We start from the raw sequence: 23,763 nt of genomic DNA, 5'->3' as shown, positions 1-23,763 counted from the left end.
TAGCGATACTTTAATAATTTCTTCTAACTGCAAAGCTTATATCGAAAAAGATGCACATAATTAGCTTCGATTTTTAAAATATTGTACTTTTGTATTTAATGTTGCTCAGGGTTTCGATATCGTTTATTCTGTGTGATAAGCGGTAGTCTATCTAATTGTCGCAAACTTTAGGTCATTAATGGCCCCTACCTACGTCAATGTCCTACGCTACCTGTTATTTTCAACGAGTAGGGCTTCTAGTGCATCTTGTTAAATTTTACTACGGCTTTCTTATCGCCACAAGGACTCGCCTGCAGACCACCTCCATTACCTGCTGGTTTAAACAGCAGGTTTTTAGTTTTCCTTACACGATTTATGTACGAACGTGTGGTAAGCTTCCTTTTTGTGCTTCAGAAAAGCGTTGTACAGATGCCTAAAATTTTAACGATAACTTTTGTAGGAGTACCAGCACCAGAGTAGTCCACCAATGAAGATTTTGTTATGTATTGGTTTTAGGATCCTCTTCCAATATCGCTCAATATTTCTCTAATCCATTCCTCTACTCAGCATTAGTACTCCCTGAGTCACAGCCGGTCCGTTTGATGTGGTCGTTTGTCTTCTTACAAGTAGATTTATCCGATCGTCTTTTTGCAAATTTATCTACTTTTTTGTTGCCTTCGATGCCCTGATACCCAGACAAGCTCAAGATTGTCCTGGCTTCCCAGTTCATTCAGTTCTTTGATGCAATCCCACACCAGCCTGGACGTCTCTTATTATTTTCCTTTGCATATTGCAGTTGTGCTTCACCCACATCTTGGTGAAGCACAACAAATGGTACAAGAATTAGAAAACGTATCTTCAACAATAGATCTAAAACTGAACATCAGTAAGACCAAATTTATGAAAAATTTAGTTGCCAAGCAGCCACCTCTTATTAGGTGGTTGCTACCCAAAATCAAGTCGTAAAATTGAGAGAAAAGTACATATATCTTGGTAATGATATCAGAATAGGTAAGGACAACCAGACCTGCAAGTTTCAACGAAGAATAACACTTGCTTGGGCGTCGTATGGTTCACTAAGAGACATATTTAAGAGCAACATCCCGATAGCTATGAAACGGAAGACATTTGACCAATGCGATCTTCCTAGCATGACATACGGAGCAGAAACTCTCACGCTTACAAAAACAATAGCACTAAAAATGCGAGTGGCACAAAGGCGCATGGAAAGATTAATTCTCGGCGTGACAAAAAAAGACAAAATAGGGAATCAAGACTTAAGGAAAAGAACAGGTATCAGTGATGTCATTAAACGTATAGCCAAGCTGAAATGGAATTGGGCAGGTGACATAGCGAGACTGAAAGACATAATATTAATTGAACTTAAAAAATTAATTGACTGGCCCCCACGAGAAGACAAACGCAGCAGAGGACGACCAATAACACGCTGGATAGACGACGTTAGACAAATATCCAAGAAATGGAAACAAGAAGCACAGAACCGTGAAGAGTGGCGAAAAATGGGAGAGACCTATGTCCAGCAGTGGACAGAAGAGGTTGCATGATGATCATGATGATTGCAGTTGTGCATAAATATCGGCTTAAAAACGATACAGTTATTCCCAAGACAAATCTTTCGCTGATTCTTGGATTATTGGGGTGTATTCCTGCCATCACACCCTCTCTAGTCTTGGATCCATCAGAATACCAGATTTTACCCTGTTGGTTGTGGTACTTCCTGTTTCTCTATACATTCCTGTCTGGAATAGCCTATATAAATTCTTAATACTGTATATTTCTGTCATGTGATCTGGTTTCTCATTAAAAATATCCTTCGTCACTTCTTACAGAAATACTCATATGCCCTGTCCCTTCATTGCAAAGTTTCAGTGATTGTTTTATTCTGTCGGTTCACAATCTTGCTTTTCCTTGTATTATCCAATGCAAGGGACGCAGGTCTAGTAGAGCCCCCATAGCTGCTGTTGGAATAATACGCATGCACTAGTTATCCCCAGTCCACCTTAGTCTTAGTCCATCACATCATCGCTACATAGGTAATTGAAGGTTTTATTACCATGTTGTATACCCAGTGCACCACGTTCGGTTTTAATCCCCATTTTTCCCATACTTATGCCTGCCCCTCATAAGGGTAATAGCTGCACTGCTTGTTATTTTTTCTAATTGAGGGTTCCAGGTAAGTTTCGAGTCTAGTATAAACCCGAGATACTTTACCTCTCCCTTTAGCTGAATTTCTTGTCCATGCAGTTTTTGAGTACCTAATCCCTTTAATTTTTGTCTGCGTATCAATGCGACTATGGTGAATTTCAGTGGACTTATATTTAGTCCCTTTCTATTAGTCCATTATCTCACTAGTTCTAAGACCTTGTTCATACGATCTCTAACTACCGTGTTGTACTTTCCTTGCAAGCTGATTACCAAATTATCCTCATTTCCAATAACATTGTTTTACCACCCTTTCTCTCTAAAATTTCTATTGATCCGTCCGTCTCCAGATTCCACAGCAGTGGGGACAGAATTCTCCCTGTGAACATCCTCTGTCGACCCGAGCCAATACGATCTCTCTAAGGATAGTAATATTTACCACTCTATTCCTGAGTATAGATTCTCTCCAGTTTAAACAAATATCCTCGACTCCTTTACTCTCTTAGGGCATTGGTTGTGGATATTGTGTATGTCCTTTAGCCATACTCTTAAAATACTTATTGATAAAGTATGTATGTTCTCTTCATGGTAAATGTTAAAACATCGACCCAGTGTCATTAATATAATAAAATTCACCATGATTTTAATGTAAGGCTTACTTATACATCTGTGTATTTAGTTTCAACTAATTTTAATATTAATCACTGATGATGACCCAACCGGACTGAAAACATGAACATAAAAAGTTCTTACCTCTATATAAGTTTTTTTTTTACTTGTTAATACTTTTATAAAATTATGTGTAAAGTGATTTAGTTTTTGATATGTTATAAAACAAAATTTGCAAGAAATAAATTATATTACGAATGTTTTTCTTACAGCTAAAGACGAATGTGCCTTAAACTGTAGACCAGTAGGAATGAGCTTTTTTGCAACACTAAACAAGACTGTTATTGATGGGACGCCGTGTTCATATCCCATTACGCATACTGGTAAATCAGCTCCCAAAGGATCGCGAGGAATATGCATAGATGGATACTGCAAGGTAAGATTATTTCTATATAAAAATTACTGAAAAAATAATACCAAATCCATTATATACAACAAAAATCGAGTCGATAATCGATTATATTATAATTTCTTCAGAAAAAATTAAGTAATTTGCTCTTATTAAAAATTATTTAATCTTTTCCTAAACCCCTTGTTTATCTAATTGATATAATCTTGAGTAAATTGCCCCATTAGTTCATAATAAAATTAAATAATTCTCCATTTATACCACTAATATTTAATATCGATTACCCATAAAATGACCAACAGAAAAAAATATGGCGCCTCTGAAATGCAAAAAAATAAGAATGAATAATAAATGGAAAATAATATTAAAATAAAAAAAGTATAAAAGGCTAACAGTTAGAAAAGGTTTACAAATAAAACGATAAGCGAAATAGGTAATGATATACTTTTTACTAGAGTTTTATAGACATTAAACTGTTTCTTCTTTGTTATATTCTTATTCCGAAGAGTTTCTTTAAGGCATTATAATAATTTTACAGTTTGAATGTATGTTTGATAGTTTTTGGATACATAGTTGCATGCAGTTACGTTCCAACTTAAGGCATTGGTAACTTTGATATATTTCTTAAGGTCTCCTGTAGAGTTCTATTGCACCAACAATGACAGTATCCCTAGAATCAAGGACGGTATCTAGAATCTATTAGTTTTTAAAAATTTTATAACCCATTTTTCGAAGGACATTTTGCCATTCACGTAATATCTCCATCACTAAGTGCAAGATGTTTTTAAGTCAAATCTAGAAAATTAATATATTTATCAGACTCTATTAGTCTCATATTATTATGAGACTCTATTAGACTCCTCCGATGACAGGATGTAAGTTGTTGAGTGAATTTAGAATGTTTTTAGCATTTGAAAAGTTTTTATCTATAATGGCTAAAATATCATCTACACATCTAAACCAAACTAGGATTTTTTTAAAAGGGTTTATTTTTTGAAGATTGATTATTGAATATATTATTATTTTCTACAGAACTTATAGAAATAGGTAGCGAAATGAGACAATGGGATTCATTGAGCCCCATGCTCTTCAATTTGATCATGGATGAAATCATCTTAATGAGAAAACTGGAATCTTTTGAGATGTGGCTTTTTAGGACAATTTGGAAGATACCATGGACGGATCATATTACGAACGAAAAAGTGTTGGACAGAATGGGGGGAGACAAAGAACTTTTGAAACCTGTTAAAAAGCGAAAGACAGTATATTTGAGGCACATACTTAGAAATGATAAGTACGAGTTGTTGCAGCTAATTATGAAGGATAAAATCGAAGGAAAAAGGGGTCCTGGTAGACGACAATTATCCTGGCTGAAAAACATTCACAACTGGACCGGGTTAAACACACAGACGCTCTTAAGAAAAGCAGAAGATAGAGACGAATTTGCAATGGTTATAGCTAACCTTCATTAGTGGAGACGGCACTAAAAAAAGAAAAAGAATGAAATCATCAAAAGAGTTAATAAAGGAAGAGGATACAGAGTGGGAAACAAAGAAATCAAAATATACTGTTACGCAGACGACGCAATATGATAGTCTGCAGCCCAAGATGAAGATAGTCTGCAGCAAAGACTGGTCCACAGATTTAACATAAGAACAAAAGAATTTAATATGACAATCTCATCTCAGAAAACAAAAAAGAAGTAGTCAGCAAAGAACCAACCAGATCTAAAATAGAAATTGATGTCATCAGTATTGAACAGGAGATGGAAATAAAATACCTGGTAATTACACTGTCTAGCTATGGAGAACTGGACACAGAAGTGAGAGATCAAGTAAAAAAAGCAAATAGACTGTCAGGATGCACTATATCACTATAACACTATATGGCGAAACAGACACATTAACACTGAGATGAAATTAAGAATTTATAAAGCCAGTTTAAGACCAATAATGACATATGCCCCAAAAACAAGACCAGACACAGCCACAATGCAAAGACTACTGAAAACAACAAAGATGACAGTACTGAGAAGAATTACAGAAAATACGCTAAAAGATCGAAAGAGAAGTAAAGACATTAGAAGAAAATGTAATGTACAGTGTATAAATGAATGGACACAAAGTAAAAAAAAAATGGAATAACCACATAGGCAGAATGGAGAAGACCCGTGTCGTCAAAATAGCAAAAGATAACTCACCAATCGGCAGAAGAAGTATCAGACAACCGCGCAAAAGATGGATACAACCTTCCATAGAGGTATTAATTCGCCAATAAACAAAAAAATTGCTGAAAAAGAAAAATAGGAAGAAGAAGAAGATTATTATTTTTTATGTAGTTAAAAAATAAATCTGCTAACAAGGGTGATAAGGGATTACCCACAGTCAGACCTTGTGCTTATCTATAAAAGACATCTTTAAAAATCTTGTGATAAGCAAAAGAAAATACAGTTCTTTGTCAATTATTATTATTAACCTAAGATATGCTGATAATACGACCATAACAACGAACAATATGGAGGAGCTGCAAAATTTAGTGAATATTATAAACGGAGTGGGAGAGGAGTATGGACATCAACATAGCAAAAACCAAATATATGATAAGCAGCAGATAACCCTAAATGGAATCTCAGTTAAATATAAGTAGTAAAGCTATTGAACGAGTTGAAAGAGCTTACTTGGAACTACATTAAACAGCAAGTGGGACTGTGACTTGGAAATAAATATAAGAGTAGCGATAGCCAAAAACGCCTTCATTAAATTTGATAAATACCTCCTTTGCCGTGATATTACTTTACCCCGTAGAATACGGATATTCAGTTGCTATATATTGCCCATCCTAATGCAAGGAACTGAAATCTGGCCACTTTAAGTAAGATTTCATGAATCAGATGGATGGACTATGTAACAGAAGAAGAACCTTAGAAGAGCTAATGTCCAGAAAGAATTGCTAGATCTCTTTAGCAGCAAAAGGTTTCATATTTGAGCCATATTCTATGAAATAACAAATATAATCTCCGAAATTTCACCTTGGTGGTGACGTGTGATAGGTGAATATGAAGGTCCAAGAGAAGAGGCCCTTGCTGAAAGCAACATTTGATGACTCAGAAATATAAGAAACTTGTGCTGCGTACCTGATGTCAGTATGATAATATGAAGAGCGGAAAATGGGCCTCTGTACATTTGACAATCAGCACGAATGTCTACAAACCGCATGGCGTACGTCACCCTAAGAAGACAGCGCTCTAAAAGAAATCACTTTTTAAAATTTAATTGATTTGTTTCAGACTTTTTGACAACTACCCAATATTTAATTCACACGTATCGGCGGAATAGATTATATCGACTTTTTTTTTTAAATTTTAAAAATTTTCTTTTAATGCAAATCATATAGTTCGTAGTTCGAGTTAAAAACATGCTAAAATGATGATACTTACAAAATTTCTTCGAAAACTCAATCCATTAATATTGTCGATTATTTTTCATATAAAATGTTTTTAAAATTTTTTATCATAAACAAAAAAATATCTGGAAAAAAATAATAAAATGAATTTTTATATATTTTAATGTCCACGTCTGTTGTTACAAGTTTCCACTAAAGGAATGTTTAAATATACAGACGATGCTTTCTGTTTAAAAAACTGTCCATATAGAGAAGGTTGTCTATATGGACAGTTGAGATGTGAGTATGAGAAGACCTATTGAATAGGGGTGTCTGTTAAAGAGAGTTCACGATATACAATCCTCCTATAAATTATCTGTTATACTAGGAAGTAATGTTATATAAATAAATCACTTAATCGATTAAAAGAGTGTTTTGTTTTATATTTACATATATTTATGGAAAACTGTTTCTTTAATTGGTATATGACATGAAACTATCTATTTGTTTTCTTTTTATAATGCCGCCAATAAACATGATTAGTTTTTCAATTAACTTGGATTTTATACTTTATTACAGTAATGAAAAGTTCTGCTATATTATTACTTACTATATCTTTGCCAATTTATCTCGAACAAATAGAGATGAATGAGCTCTTATACCACGCCTATATTACTGCACTCATTGCCGTACTGCGAATAAAGATGAAAAATTTTAATCTCCGACTTAAAAAGTAAATAAAGAGTTAAAATGAAAAGCTTGTCGATGAGAATATTTTACTTAAAGAATTTTTCATTTTGATTTATGTATTTTAAAGCAGAGATTTTCTTTAAAAGATTATTAGTGGAATCATTTTTGAATCACGGTAAGCCATAATTCCTTAAGTTCGTAATCGTGAAAAAGTTTGAAATATTAAGATTTTTAATATAAAAAAAATTATTGGCGCCTAATAACAAATTAGTCTGATACTTTAAAGTAAGTTGCGAGTAGCATAAAGGAAGTGAAAAAGATATGCTAATAATTAATAAAGAGCTATAAATAATTTTTAATATACAGTGAGTGATAAATTTATTAGAGTGCCACTACGTAAAATTTTACTTTGTGTTTAATAATGGTCTGTTCTTGAGCTATAAATATTATTTTTGTCTTTATTTTAATGTGCTTTAGCAATTTATAAAGTTTAAAAATATTAAATAAGAAATGAGTATGTCTCTTAAAATCTTTATCAACGTATCTTTTGCCTTGCAATTCTTAGAAGGCACAGATTAAAGCGGAATTCTTGAATTTGGTTTCGAAAATTGTCTACGATTTTATTATCAGATGTCGCTACATTGCGTCTATACGAAACCATGTTAGAGTTGCTTCCTAAGACAGAAAAGATTTATTTCACGTTTCACGTATTAGTCACTCGATCAGCAGACGCTTTGTGGTTGTTACTTAATGTCTTTCTTCATTACCTTCTAAAGATTTTCTATTGGATTTAGGTCTGGCGAATCGCCAAGCCAGTCGAGCACCTTTATCTGGTTGTCAGTGAGGAATTTTGTAACAGTTTTTTCCCTGTGATAAGGCACCGAATCATGCATAAACATAAAAGTCTTATTCGTGAGTACTGCTGGACTTGGCTAAAAAGTATTTTTCTTTGCATTACTCTCAAGTACTGGCCTTGTGTCATTTCTGCTTCAACAATGTACAGTCTAGCAGTTCCTTAACTGCTAATGATGGGCCACACCATGACACTCAAGGGGTGTTTTACCGTCTTTACAATACAGTCCTCTTTGTATTTTTCCTCAGGTCTTCTCTTCTCTATAAATTCAGCTTTATTTATTAGAATCTTCTACACGGTAAATTCGTCCGAAAAACCTAAAATATTATTTTAGAAACTTGTACAAATTAGTCAATTGTAATCTACATAAAAAAAAACAATGTAAATAATGTTATTTACCAACTTCAGATCATCAATCGACCAATCTCCATAATCTTTACCCCATTAAAGCCTTATTTTCTTTATGACTGGTGTGAGTAACAGCTTTTTTGCAATGGTGACAGGTTAAAAATAAATGAAGAAGGCCAGAAAGGTTTATAGACTCCTCTGTAAAAAGTAAAACGTATGCCACAAATCACAACCACCGGCAAGATACAACAAATCAGTGCAAATACTTGCCTATGCTGATGATATCATTATTGTTAAAAAACCGAGAACGCTATACGAGAGGCGTATGTAGCACTAAAACAATCGGCTACAAAATGGGTTTAATAATAAAAACCAACAAAATGAAGTATATGAAAATAAACACGTAACCACAAATCCTACGGCGACTTGTTATAGAAAACGACATCATGGAAGCATTGAAAGAATTTGTATGCCTGGGAACGCTCGTTAACATTGAAAATAATACTACTACCACATAAACTGCAGAATTTGCATTTAAATAAATAGTAGCATCTATCGCAGACCAAAAGATGCTACTTTTGGCTTACTCTCTTTATTAACTCGAGAGATACAAAGGTTAAACTCTACAAAACAATAATACGCTCAGGTATAAGCACGTGTACGAACTCATCACTTTATAGCCCCCCATAAAATTATTAAACCTTCCTAGACATAGCAAACTGATCACCGGCATCCTTTGGAGACCCGTCAACTCATCACCGCAGATAGGTAGACTCATCACCAGCATTTTTGCTCCAAGGGATTAGTTATTAATGAACAGAAGATTGCCTGTTACCTGTTACATTTCTTGTTTACGTGATAATCTATTAAATTCAGCAATTATTTTAAGCAAATTTCTTTAAAATTTAACTGATATATTTATATCGGGTTTTAAAGCTATTTTCTTGTGGCATTTTAAAGTAATTACGATTTAAATGTGGATAAGCCACAATTAAAGGTTAAAGTAAGTTTATTGACGTTTCAATTTCCAACTTCGAAAATCGTTCTCAAAATACAAACATTAGTAAATTAAACAAATTTTGTTTTTTTTGTTACTTGGTGAAAAATTCTTCTAATAATTTAATTTTATCTGACTCATTTATATTGACAATTATTCAGACATACATTATACATTTAAAATGATATTGCCAATATTGTTGAGTGGCGTTCATGGGACGATTTTACTTGTAAGCAAAAATCATAGCATGTAATTCGTCTTTAAAAAGACAAACACATGCCATGACAGTAAAAATCTCCTGTTAATGATTCCATAGTAAATTATGAGGGAAAAACCAGGAAAAAAACCTCATAATACTATCCCGACATGGTAAGTATTTGGTCGTGCATTTAGTTTACTTTCAATAAACACCAAATTCTGATTTTATATGTTTGTTATTTAAAAAACATAAATGATGTACCTATCCTCTATATGTTTAATAACTTCCTCTTTTAATATGGGTAACCAGATCCTACTACATTCTGCCGAGGAATTTGCGACACAATTGGTCTCATTTAGCATAATTCGAGCCGCTTCTTTGATTTTTCTCTTTTTACCATTCGTTTCTTTTAGGACTATATTTGAATCATTTCATTGAACAGTATGTTCACTATCCCATGCTTGTTTACATATTTGAGATCTATCAAATTCTCTATTTTTAATATAAGATTGATGATCACATTTAATGGCCTTGATGTTTCACCTAAATAAAACTGATCGCATTCACAAGGTATTTTATAAATGCAATTGTTTGTCCTTTCTTGTACATTGTTAGGTTTGGTTTTAGACAAAATAGATCTCAATGTGTTAGTTGTTTTTTTTTTTTTTCTATTTTGTCTAAAACTAAAAAGTATTGAAAACATGTTAAAATGTTTCGAAAGTAATGTACTGAGGCGAATCTCTAGAGCGGTGAATTACCATGGAGTGTGGAGTAGAAGATACAATTTTGAACTTTATAGAACATACCTGGACCCGATATCGTAAAATATATTAAGATATAAGGTGAATAAGACATCTAATGTGGATGGAATAAAATGGCCTAGCTAGAAAACGCTCTTTGCATTGCTCTATGGTTGTAAAGAATAGATAATGATGAATAAGGTTAAAAATCCTAGATTTTTATTCGCCGATGAGCTTTCATTGGTAACATGTTGACACCAGAATCCTGCATTATTTTCGTTAAAATCCTGCGAGGTAGTTTTCCGTTTGCCAAAACAATAACGCGAATTTTTCTAATATACCGTAGGGTGAAAGTTTTTTAATTAAATATTATACCACTTACAACAAATGTTTTTACTTCGATGTTCGAGTTTTTTAACTAACATGGTATAAAGTCAACTCCCTAGAACTATCCCCATTTTAAGATTACAATTTAGTTGAATCGTGTAACGATAATTTTGAGAGAGAATCGGATTCTGAATGGGAAGACATCGATTTAGATGAGACCAGTAAAGTAAATTCCAATATTTATATAATTTACTACGTATTGTAGGTGTATTTGAACTATTGATCCGGACAATACAAGACGACGTCGCAGGATCGGCACAAGAGGACGTTTATGAACCAAAGTGGACCAACGGTCCCGGCGAAATAAATCATTTTCAATTTACAAAAAGAAATCAACTATTAGTAGCTACTCCTGAAGATAATAAACCAATTGAACACTTCCGACTACTAATGAATGACGAAATACTCACGTTAATCATAAAACAAATGATAACATAATATTTCTAAAACTATCAAAACTAGTTTTAGAATAAGCAAAAAATTATTTTGACTCAGGCCATTCCATTTATAGTTATAGGGATAATTTATATAATTCATTCAAACTGGCATGGTAACTAATTATTCGTCGAACTTACTGTAGTGATATACTAAATGATAAAAGAAGGCATAATCCTGTACATCTTTTGAAAAAAAAAAAAAAAATTAAAAAAGAAGAGTTTACTGTTTCACATTGTAAAAATATTACAATTGGAAAATGGCGTGATTAACGGGAGGGGTTATACATTTCAAACGAACATAACGCAGAAATGGTAAAATGTGTTGACAAGAGGGGGCGAAAAAAAATAAGGCCGGCTGCAATTTTTTATTCTAACAAGTATGTAGGTGATGTTCACCGGCAGGATCAATTAAATGCTTATTATCCTAGTCAACGCAAAGCTTTAAGGTGGTACAAAAAATTAGGGATTCATTGTATCCAGCTGATGCTCGTTAATTCCTACTTATTGTTTTAAAAATACTCTGGTCAAAAAATGTATTTATTACGATTACAGAATGTCAGTTTTGTGCAGTTATAAGAAGAACCCAAAGCAGATCCACCAATAATACGAAAAAGACACGTACTGACAAAAATTTCTTCAAATTGTAACGACGGAAAGACCAAAAAGAAGTAAGATATGTTCCCAAAAAAAAATACGAAAAGTTTCTAAATACCATTGTGAAATTTGTCCCAATAAACCAGGATTCTGTATAGAATGTTTTGACTATGAACATGCTAAATTATAGGTTTTGTGTTTGAAAGAGAAAAATTTTAATTGTTTTTATAATAAAAGTGTTTTGTTCATGTAATTGCGTTACGTCTTACATTATCTAACAGTAGACAGGTATATTCCATGCTTATCCCAGCATTAGTATTTCTTATAAAAGGGTCTAAAATCGCTGTGACTTCGATTGGCGTTGGTGAGCACTGAACAAGGAATTTTTAACCAGGTGCGCATGATGCCGATCGGAGTCACTCTTCCAAAACACATGTGCATCATCATATATTATACGTTACACGCAAAAATGAGAATCCTACCTTAACCTGCAATCACATTCACCAAAAAATTACTACCGCTCCTGGCAAAGCTTTCAATTTAACATGAGCAGCGAAAATTTTGTATGTTTGGCCAAACATGCAAAATTTAGTTATTAGAAATATTTTCCTTTTTTTTATTAATTAGGGGAGAGTGGTCTGTAGTAAGACGGTTTTTAATATTGAAAACAAACAAATAATCCTGTAAATTGGTCTTTATTTTACAAAAATGCACAACGGAAATAGATTTGAACCTAAAACCATAAGTGTAAAAAAAGTAATTTTTAGTGTTGTAAAGTGGTCCATACTGAGACACACAGTGGTCCAGAACGGGACATCGTTCATTGAATATGTAGTGCACCAAAATTCACTTCGGACTGAACACAATTATTTTGCCTCTATGTTTTCATCAAAATCATCACTATGTCTTGCGATAAAACACTAAAAACTTCAGGAATGTTTGGATAAAAGAACTTGTTCGATTTATTTTTTCTTCTCAGATAATTAATCTCATATTTAAAATCATCGAAAAGATTAGTCAAAATTTTGCCAACAAAATATTTTACTGACTTTTTGCTTGCGAACTTTACAAGAAGATGGTCATCAATTACTGCATTTCTATCCAGTTCTTCGAACCCTGTTATTGAACATCCAGGTCGGCATCATATTCAGATGAGCTGTTCAGGGATTCTGCATGGTTACTTAACGAACTATTTTCGGATTCGATAAATCGTTTTTTACTGTCTTAGCTTTAGCTTTGCGTTTTTGAGCGTTCTTTATTTGAAGCTCAATTTTTTCTAGAGTATCTGTTGGAATAAAACTTTTTCCGCGCTTTCTGTTCTCTACTCGTTTTCTTGGAGCGGCTTTGGGGTAGCTTCGAAACATTTGTTGGCTCGAAAATGATTTTGTTGTCATGACGGTTGCTTCAGAATCATGGTCAATAGTAAGTGTTGTTATCACAGTATCAAAATTTAAAGTAGGAAAATTTTGTTTGTCATTTGTGCAGGAATCTGAAACTAGAGATTCGACAGTACCATTTAAAGATGTTGATTGTTCGATCTCTGAGAAACTATGAAGAAAATCTTCTTCTACAAAAACATCCTGATTATTAGGGAAAATACTCGGTTTACGGAATCCTGATGTTATATTAATCGAAGTCATTGAATGCTGAAATGTACTCGTAATACATTCTGGTATATCGTATATGGTCTTGGGTATATCGTACATGGTCATTGTAACTCCGGGGTGGTGCATGAGTCAAGAGTTGACAGCTCTGTTATAATGTGTAGCGTTGTTGCTTAATAAGCATTTGGCATACAAATTAAATTCAAGGCCAGAATCGCTCATTGTCGAAGAGAGTTGGGCGGGGTTTTTTTTTAAACATATAGAAACTATATCATATCTTAAATCTAAGCACAATTAGATATTATGAAATTATAATTTATTATTGGACGCCACCCCTGGTTTATCCTCGAAGGGGACGAGCAAAGAAAAAATTAAGATTTATAGAAGGTTTACACGAAAACTATATTTTATTATTTCTTAGTAATGAACAAAAACAAAACATTAAAAGTTATGTCATCCCAAAAGGATACCAAAATACCATTTTATGTTTACATTACTATAAACAAAAAAACTTTGTATCGTATTAAATTAAGAATTAGTTATAAAGTAAATGAATATATATATATATATATATATATATATATATATATATATATATATATATATATATATATATATATTAACCCCAAATTTCGAAATTTCTTTACATTCAAAATAATATAGTTATTTATCAACTAGGAATAATAGAGAAATTAAACCTTTAAATAAAATTAAAACACTTCACTATATTTTCATTCTTTGAGTTCATAATTATTTCTCGTTTTCTTGATAGAAGATATAATAAAAATTGGTACAACCTGAATTATCCAATAGCTGGTAACTATGAAGAAAAAGGATATGCTCTGTTTCTTTTCACTATTTAATCAGTCAACCAAATGAAACCATTGGTACGACTCCATCCTATATCAATCTACCACACCATCATAGATAAGAGGGTTTAGGCACACCATAAAGAGATACTGCTACTGGACCAGGATTTGGAATAACTCCATACCAATATTATCTTGAGACATGTATTAGAGACATATCAGCATTCTAGCCTCTCCAATAAGGGTCTAAAAATAAATATCTATCTGAATATATGGACAAGAAAAGGATTTTCTCGGCTTACTTCTACAGAGACCCACTTCGGAAACACGTCTTAACGGTTGGACGTTTTAAGAGAAAAAGAGAGAGATGCTATCCTTACCGCTGTGAATCTGGGCGTGAGTGACAAGTTAATGAACGTGCTCATCTACCGGATATATTTGGGAATTACAGAAGAATCCTTGAGTCGGCTACAAGTACTCGGCAGATAGATGGGGTTAGTAGTTTTATTTAAAAAAAATAATCGAATTTATAATGAATTTTCTAAAACTTTTGAAATGGTTACAAATGTGCCCTAAATGAAAAATAAACGAAAAGTATTCGACTTCTTTATTTTGCTGAGTTTCGATTGTTTATTGCTTTTTAGATAATTTGTATTGATTTCATTAAATTTAAATTTTATAATTTATTTTGTAAAACAAAACTCGTAATGAATTAAAAAAACTTAATTGTGCGCTACTTTTTTTGAAACTGTGTGTAATACATCTCGTTATATTGTTGAGTTACTTAATATCGCTCGAACAAATCTATCTCAATTCTCGCTTTAATTGTGTGACGTTTGCGTTGAAGTACATTAGCCAATTCAATGAGTCTCACTGTATAATTGCTAGTGGCAGTTAGCAATAGTGTAATCTATTACGGAAGATGTTTGTTTTGCGGTAGGTTCAACTGTTCGCTTGATCGATATCATAAACAAGCAATTAGTGTACCATGAACACTGGGAATTATAAATTAAAGAAATGTCTTTCCGTTTATGTGCATTCACGATCGATGAATTTAGCGCGAGAGATAAAAGACTTTTATGCGCATATTGGCACCCGGTTGGCATAATATCGGCACATTCGCTATAAATGTACGTAATAACAACATAAATAATTCAATAGTATTAGATGTTGGGATAAAAATAAATGTTTTCAGGCAGGTCTGTATTAGGGCAAATCATATTGCGATATAAAGAAGGTAATAAACGTTTTATAAAGATAAAGATTCATTTAAAACTATAGTATATTTTAAAGATAAGGATGAGTAAATTATTAGACTACTAATCTTCGAGACCCAAAATACATTCTTCTTCCTATGCCGTCCCCATTAACGGAGGTTGGCGACCACATTTTTAAAAGCTTCTCTGTCTTTTGCAACGTGGAATAATTCGTCTACAGTAATGTTTGTCCAGTCTCGAATATTTCGCAGCCATGACTTCCTCTTTCTACCTATTCCCTTTTTGCCATCGACTCTACCCTGCATGATGACCTGCAGAAGACTATATTTATTATTTCTTAGTATGTGTCCAAGGTATGCAGTCTTGCGTACTTTTATCGTTCTCAACAATTTGTTGTCTCGACCCATCCTTCTCATCACTTCCTCATTGGTGACCCTGGCAGTCCATGGAATTCTCAACATTCTCCGGTATATCCAAAGTTCAAAGGCTTCAATCATCTTAACTATTTGCGCTTTTAGTGTCCATGTTTCTACCCCGTACAATAGTTGCGACCAGACGTAACATTCAACGAACCTCAGTCTCAGCGCAGTATTCAGATTTTTGTCACAGAACAATTGCTTGAATTTTAAGAACGCTGCCCTTGCCATTTCTATTCGTACCCTGATCTCTTGGTCTGGATCTAATTCTGTGTTGATGTGAGCTCCCAGATATTTATATTTTGTCACTCTCTCTATTTGCTGTCCACCAAGAGTTAGTTGTTCATTATTTATTGGACTCCTTGATACTATCATAAATTTGGTCTTATCTGTGTTGATGTCAAGTCCCATTTGAATGCATTCACTATTTATTGCATCTAGTAAAGTTTGTAGTTCTTCTATACTCTCAGCCATAATTACCGTGTCATCTGCAAATCTCATGGTGTTTATGATTTCTCCACCAATTCTTATTCTCTTTTCTTTCCCATAAGGCTTTTCTGAATATGACCTGTGAGTACACGTTGAAAAGCGTCGGAGACAAGACGCATCCTTGCCTAACCCCTCTCGCAATCGGTATATTATTTGTTTCTATATCGTTCACCTTTCTTGACCACCATCTTCAAAATACATAGGAGTGTATAATTTCCAAACGCCAAGTTTTATTTCAATAAATACATGATGAGTAAAACGTTGAAAGGATATATTTCATAAATATGTGATGAATCTTTTTGTCATGTTTCTATTATTGAAAGTTAAATTTGTTCGGTGTGCATACAAAATCATCCATACGACAGTTTAGCATCCATACGAAGTTGTAGCATTTCAAATCACCCTGTATGTATCAAAACGCCGAAAAATATTTTCAATCCTTTTGCATCGCTGGAACTGATAATATAAACATTTCTGGTTTATATATAATAATTTTAATTGCCTTCTTTTGATCGTGGTTGAAAGCGTTTCATTTGGTTGTGAGTCCGGATTTTTCTTTCGTAAATTCGTTATTGTGTGTTCGGTTTTCGTTTTTTTATTTACTCTACGTTGAATCTCCAATACGTCTGGATCATTGTTTAGTCCGGATTATTCTTCAAATTCGTTATTGTTGTTCGTTTTTCGTTTTTGTCATGGAAATACAGTGTAAAGTTATAGTAGCAGTTAAATGTGTAGTTTCAGTAAAGTTGGAATTACAATTTTGAAGAAGATAGATTTGGCGTATGTAGTCTTCAAAAGCCGGCAATTTTTTTTTGTGGAGGGGTGAATTTTATACTCAAATGTAATGTGGCAGCTTTTGTCTGAGTTAATCACTGATTGTTTTATGCTGTGTTATTTCTGAGAGATTTGTAAAACGGCGTTTCCAACAATTTTAGAGGTCTACATGGTTTCAATCAGGAACGTTTGAGAGGCCGAGCTTTGAATATTGCAGTTTTTTGTCATCCAGGATAATCCGAGATCCGAATCCAGTGCCCAACTTCCAAAGAACCGTCTTTTTGTATTCCCTGGTCATTTCAGACCAATTTGCAACTTGAGTGAGGCATAGTTGTATGTTATTTTGCAGTGTTTTGGATCCAGTTTAAAGCCCAAAAACTTCTTTAAGGAAATAGATCAGCCAGAGTGATATAAGTTACTTTTTGTTAAAATTTTTCAAAGTAAAAATAAACAATTCTTCATTAAAAGAGACATTTTCATTAATAAAAAATTTGCTGTCATGACAAGTCAAAAAGCTGTAATAAATAAAATTATAAGTTTTACGGATGGGCTAATTTTCATATTATTCTTCTTTAAGTGCAAATAATTTTAAAATTTAATTAGGTAATATTTCAAAAAGTTTTGATATTTCTACATATGACAGTCAGTATTATCCTATTTTTTGACAAATGGTACATAACCATAAATTTTAGTTCTTTTGTTTGAACTTGAAGGTTAACCTCAATGTAAGTTTCTTTGAAAAATTTAGATATTTTCATTTTAATAATAATTTAAGTTCCTATAGTGTCCCCAACGTCTGGAGCTTGTTGTAAACGGTTACAAATAGCACCATTGTAAGTTGTTTTTAAATTCTGTTAGTTTTATTTGTAATAACTGTTTATGGTGCGAATAATAATTGCAAACAGGTGTTATCATGGTCTATCAAAGTACTTAGCTAACAAACGTCTGTCTCAAAAAACTCGTATAAGGCTGTATAGAACACTGATAGTCCCCGTTCTCACATATGGATCAGAGGCATGGACGCTAACGAAAACAGATGAATCCGCTCTATCCATTTTTGAAAGAAAGGTGCTACGCAAGATATTCGGAGCGGTCTGTGAGAACGGAATATGGAGGCGTAGATATAACTTTGAACTGCAGAATATCTACAAGCATACGTTTGGTGGTAAAGATATTACCACTATAATTAAGCGAAACCACCTGCAGTGGGCAGGACATATAGCCCGGGCCCCTGAGTCAAACATGATAAAAAAGATTCTAACAGCGCAACCCGTGGGAATGAGAAGACGGGGTAGACCAAAGCTGAGGTGGATGGACGGGGTAACACAAGATGCCGAGAAGATCGGAGTCAGCAACTGGAAAATGCAAGCGAGGGACAGAATAGAATGGCGTAGAAAGCTTGAGAAGGTCGAGGCCCTCTAAGGGCTGTAGCACCAAGATGATGATGATGATGAACTGTTTATGGTGAAGTAATAATAAATATGTAATGTTTCTCTCTAAACCAAGTGTAGAATTATTTCCTTTAAAAATGTTTACCCTTTTAATATTTTTTTTTAGGAAAGAAAAGCCTTTCTTTCCATACAGCAGGAAGAATCTTGTAAACGGCGTCCTTTTTAAATAGTTCAGGATGTTGGGCGTTTTTTCTCCATGTAGGGCGCCATTTTGTAACGGTTATATTTTGCCTACCATATTTGGTATCATTTATAGGGGGTTGAAACTGGGGACATAAATTACTGAGCTGGAGATAGGGTAAGCAAGCAAACCGAAACGTCTGCGGACGGCTACTCTTGGTTTGGTTGGAGAGCTAGCTCATAACTAAGCGAATAAAAGAGGGCCTAGGAGTGTCAACTACAAAAAGAAAAATCAAAAATACTTACATAGACTTCCTGGGCAACACAACACAAGAAGGTTCCTAAACTGTTTAAAAAGGACTCCGTTTACAAGAATCTTCCTGCTAGATGGAAAGAAAGGCTGTTATTTCCTAAAAAAAAAAATATTAAAAGAGTGAATATCTTTTTAAATGGAACAATTCTACACTTGGTTTAGAGAGAAACCATCACATATTTATTATTACTTCCCCATAAACAGTTACAAATACAAATAATAATAACAAAATTCAAAAACAGAACTTACAATGGCGCTATTTGTAACATTTTACAACAAACTTCAGACGTTGGGGACACTATCAGAATTTAAATTATTATTAAAATGAAAATATCTGGATTTTTTCAATGTAGATTACATTGAGGTTAACCTTCAAATTCAAACAAAACAATTCAAATTTATGCTTATGTACCATTTGTCAAAAAATAGGATAATGCTGACTGTCATATTTCGAAATGAAATGTCAAAACTTTTTTAAAATATTAATTAAATTTTAACGGTTAACTTTATTTAAAGAAAACTAATACGACAATAAGCTAATCCATAAAACTTATAATTTTATTTCCTTTAAGAAAGTTTTTGGGATTGAGACTAAATCAAAACACTGCAAACACACAACTGGGTCCCACTCAAGCTGGAATTGGTTTACCATGGAACATAAATATAGACAATTGTTAAGAAGTTGGAACTGATTCGGATTTCGGATCAACAAATTTCTCAACTAAGGCACAGCACGAAACAATCGGGGATTATAAACTCAACAAAAAACTGCTAAATTACATTTTGAGCATAAATTTACCATTTAAATAAAAAAAAATTTGCCGGCTTTTGAAGACTACACACGCCGAATATTTCCTCTTCAAAATTTCAATACCAACTTAACCGGACCTCGATTACTCTTCCTACTGGCTCTCTGGCCTTCTACCCTCCGCTTGACAAGTTCTCGCTGCCGGCCAATCGGAATTTTTTCAATGACGCTTTTCATAGGAAAATGAACCTTAAGGGTGCTTGGCTTTCAAGATTGTAGAATTAAAATAGAGAATATAGAATCTTTTGGATGTCGCAGAAACACAACAAGAAATTCAAGAAATTTTATACATAGCTAGGGGCGTATCAAATAAATCTTATACATTAAATATTCGATAGTTATAAGGAACCTACATGTTCCAAAGTACATGGTATTAACAACAACTAATTATTTTTTTTAAAACAAAATAAATAAAAAAATATGAAAAACATTACGATTTATATAATATATATATTTAGGGATTCTACAGTATTCACTGCCTTCTTTCGCTCAACCGTTTCCATCTCTCTCTGTTGTTCCATTCTCCATCGTTTAGGCCTCTCTTACTCATGGCGTCGTCTACTTCGTTCCTCCAGGATTTTCGGGGTCGTCCTCTTTTCCTCCTTCCTATGGGGCTCCATTCGGTTATTCTCTTTATCCATCTGCTGTCGCTAGTTCTTCTTACATGTCCATACCACTTTAATCTTTTTTGTTCTACGATTTATATAATACCTACCTAAAATTATAATTAGGTATACGCAATAATATTTGGAAAAAATGTAAAATAATATTCTCTTTCTCTTTCTCTTTCTATCTCTTACAAACACACACATACACGCACGTACACACATACATACACATACATCCCTTACGTGAATAAATCCCGTCCCTTGCAACTTATCGTCTGGTATGTTTATTTCGGAGGGAAATAAAATTCTCAGTAACAGTTTATTGTTATACTTTCTCATATTCTGTCTCAGATGAATTGTCTATAGCCTTTATTCTGCTGACAATAATACAATCAATTACTATTTTAATGGGAATAAGCCACAATTGAAGTTTAAAATAAGTTTATTGACATTTCAATCTCCACTTCGGAAATCGTTCTTAAAATACAAACATTAATAAACTAAACAATTTTTTTTTTGTTACTTGGTGAAAATTTCTTCGAATAATTTAATTTTATCTGACTCATTTATATTGACAATTCAGACATATATTATACATTTTTAAAATAGACGGCTTAAAAATGATATTGCCAACATTACTGAGTTACGTTTCTGGGACTGCTTTATTGTAAGATAGTTCTTTCGATTACATGAAAGCAACTTTAACTTGAGAATATCCGTCAGAAGAAATCATGGCATGTGATTCGTCTTTAAAAAGACGTTTGCCATGATGACAGTAAATTTCTCCTGTAAGTGATTCCATAGTAAATCATAAGGAAAAAACCATGAAAAAAACCTCATAATACTATCCGGACATGGTAACTATTTGCCTTACACTTAGATTATTCTCAATAAACACCAAATTCTGATTTTATATGTATGTTATTTAAAAAACATAAATAATGTATAAGTGTTTAAAAAAACCCTGTACAGGGAAAAAACTTTTTTTTTCCATTGAAATGTCCATTCCAAATAGGGGGAAACGCTGATAGGTCCAGGTAATCCTAGTAGTTGGCAACAATGGTATGCGACATGGAAAACTGGAATTATATTGTTAAATGTTTTATTTGATATTTTTTGCATTAAAAATATATTTGTGTATTTCTGTTTTATTTTTTACAAAAAAATAGACAGTCAATGATTTTATAGGAAAATAACGTAATAAATCCCTCTCTACAAGGGAAAAGCAACAATTAATATAACAAATTTTCATCTTTTTATTACTGATTTTTATTTATTTTAACATAATCTAATATAATCACAGAGTTTTAAACTTTAAAAACGTTCTGAACAAAACTTATTTTCCTAAGGTCTTCATTTTAGGAGTTTCGTGCAAATAAGCTTCCACAGGTTTCTGTTACATAAAATCTGTTTCCAGGTAATAAAAGCCTTACACGATATTTCGATCCCAGCTATTATCTCTTCATCACAGTAACAATTTACATTTAGGCAGCTGCTAAGTCAATTAAGATGAATCACGAAAGTAGAAATCCTAAGATTTCTATTGACGAAACCAAAATCCACATTTTTGCTTTAGAAAGAACAGATTTCTAAGAACTAGAAGACAAAACAGACGATGCTAAAAGATATAAAGAGAAAAAATAGGGCTAAAAGTGGCATTCTACAACATATCTCCTCATCTAAGCAAAAATCCTTACAGAAATGGTTTCTAGTAGTCATAAAGATTATATATTTATACGTATTGCATCCTAATAGGACTCATCAGAGCGACTTATACAGAACCTGAAACTGGTCAGTTTAAGGTTACAAGCGAAGCAGTAACATCTCCAAAAGATGCCAACCCCTAGTGTTGGCGAAACGTCGAGAACTAATCTCAGAAGACAACGGCCTAACAGCCCGAACAAACAGTTTAACAAGTTAGACGATGGCCGTGAAAGCCTAACGCCGTTTATCAAATAATTTATTTTCTAAACGCATATCTTTCAAATTATATCCATTAGACCCGAGTATTATACTTTTTTGAAATCAGCTCATTTTTATTGATCTAAAAATGTCCTAACATACAGGGTGTTATATTTAAAAAAAGAGCGGATGACGTCATCACTGTATAATGAAATTTTATAGTAAAATGTAGAACATTAAATTTAAAAATCGACGTATTTTAGATTTTTTCAAAAAGGCTTTTCATTTAGGATATTACATATATCGAAATTATTCCATACTTGACGGACACACTGTATAGTCTACTCTATGTAAAACTAAAAATGTCAAGTAATAATAAAAATTCAAATTAATGCTTTACTTCTGTCTAAGAATGTGTTACTTTATAAACTACTACAAAAAACAAAAAATGTACAAGCCAAACCTTCAAAATCCTCACGTCCAATAAATTCTTGGTGAATCATAAGGTAACTTTTTTACAACGTGTCAAATCAAATGTGAAAATAAAAAGGAGGTACTTAAAAATCAATTAGTAACAAACCAGTCCCGCCGTCCTTATACTAACGATTAAAAATAATTGTACAGTACTCCTGGTGGGATGATATAATTAGTACCGCCTTTATTACTGATATCGTCTATCACTACCTAGTTAGCAATATAGAACTATATGAATTAATGATTCAAAACTATAATGCACTTAAAAGTGAAGACGATCTATACTAACCATCCACGTCAAAACAAAAGCCACTTATACGAAAACAGTCGAAAATATAATAAAATTCATAAAACTGGTAAGCAGTGGTAGTGACAGTGATGATTCGGAAAGAGATGAGGGGTGTAGAATCAAAACTCACTTTCTCCAAAATTTTTGAATGTCGCAAACCACGCTAACCACTTGTTAAAAACAAGCCATTACAATTATCACATGGATTTAATTTTCATATTTTAAAATTTGACCATAGAAATTAGTATTAAATAATGAGTAAAATCCAACTTTCGTCAATAATTAACCCTTTCTTTACCAACGACGTATATATACGGTTTGGGGAAAAGTGCCACTGTTCCCAGTGACGTATATATACGTTCTCGAGAGAAAACGTTTTTAATACCATGCCGTTTGTATACACCATCAAATTTTTTTTGCACCTCTGCCAGCCCCATTGCCGCATCTATCCGACATTGTTACAGTGCCATTAGCCCCAATCCCGTATTGGTACGTTCGAACATGCATTATGATGAACCCACTGCCGTATTAATACGGCAGCTTCTGACACACGGCGTTTCGGTAACTGCCGGGTAACCGCAAATATCACGTTAGCACAGACTACGCAGTATTCTGCTGTTACTGTTGCATTGCAAATGTATTGTGAAATTTCAAGAAAATGTCTGATTCGAGAAAAAGAAGGCGCTCATGCGATACAGGTGGT

At 33.2% G+C, this 23,763-nt stretch overlaps 1 protein-coding gene across 1 annotated transcript in view; it reads left to right on the top strand.

Moving 5' to 3' along the window:
* Positions 1 to 23,763, top strand: part of LOC140434951 (ADAMTS-like protein 4) — a 1,118,363-nt gene that overhangs the window by 479,117 nt on the left and 615,483 nt on the right. Inside the window, exon 6 of the mRNA XM_072523593.1 lies at positions 3,024 to 3,187. Within this exon, the coding sequence (XP_072379694.1) occupies positions 3,024 to 3,187 (164 nt within the window). The remainder of the gene's footprint in view (positions 1 to 3,023; positions 3,188 to 23,763) is intronic.

Source organism: Diabrotica undecimpunctata, chromosome 2 (genome assembly GCF_040954645.1).
Source record: "Diabrotica undecimpunctata isolate CICGRU chromosome 2, icDiaUnde3, whole genome shotgun sequence".
Lineage (NCBI taxonomy): Eukaryota > Metazoa > Arthropoda > Insecta > Coleoptera > Chrysomelidae > Diabrotica > Diabrotica undecimpunctata.
The sequence above is the reverse complement of the archived record's forward strand: the minus strand, read 5'-3'. Positions and strand labels throughout refer to the sequence as shown.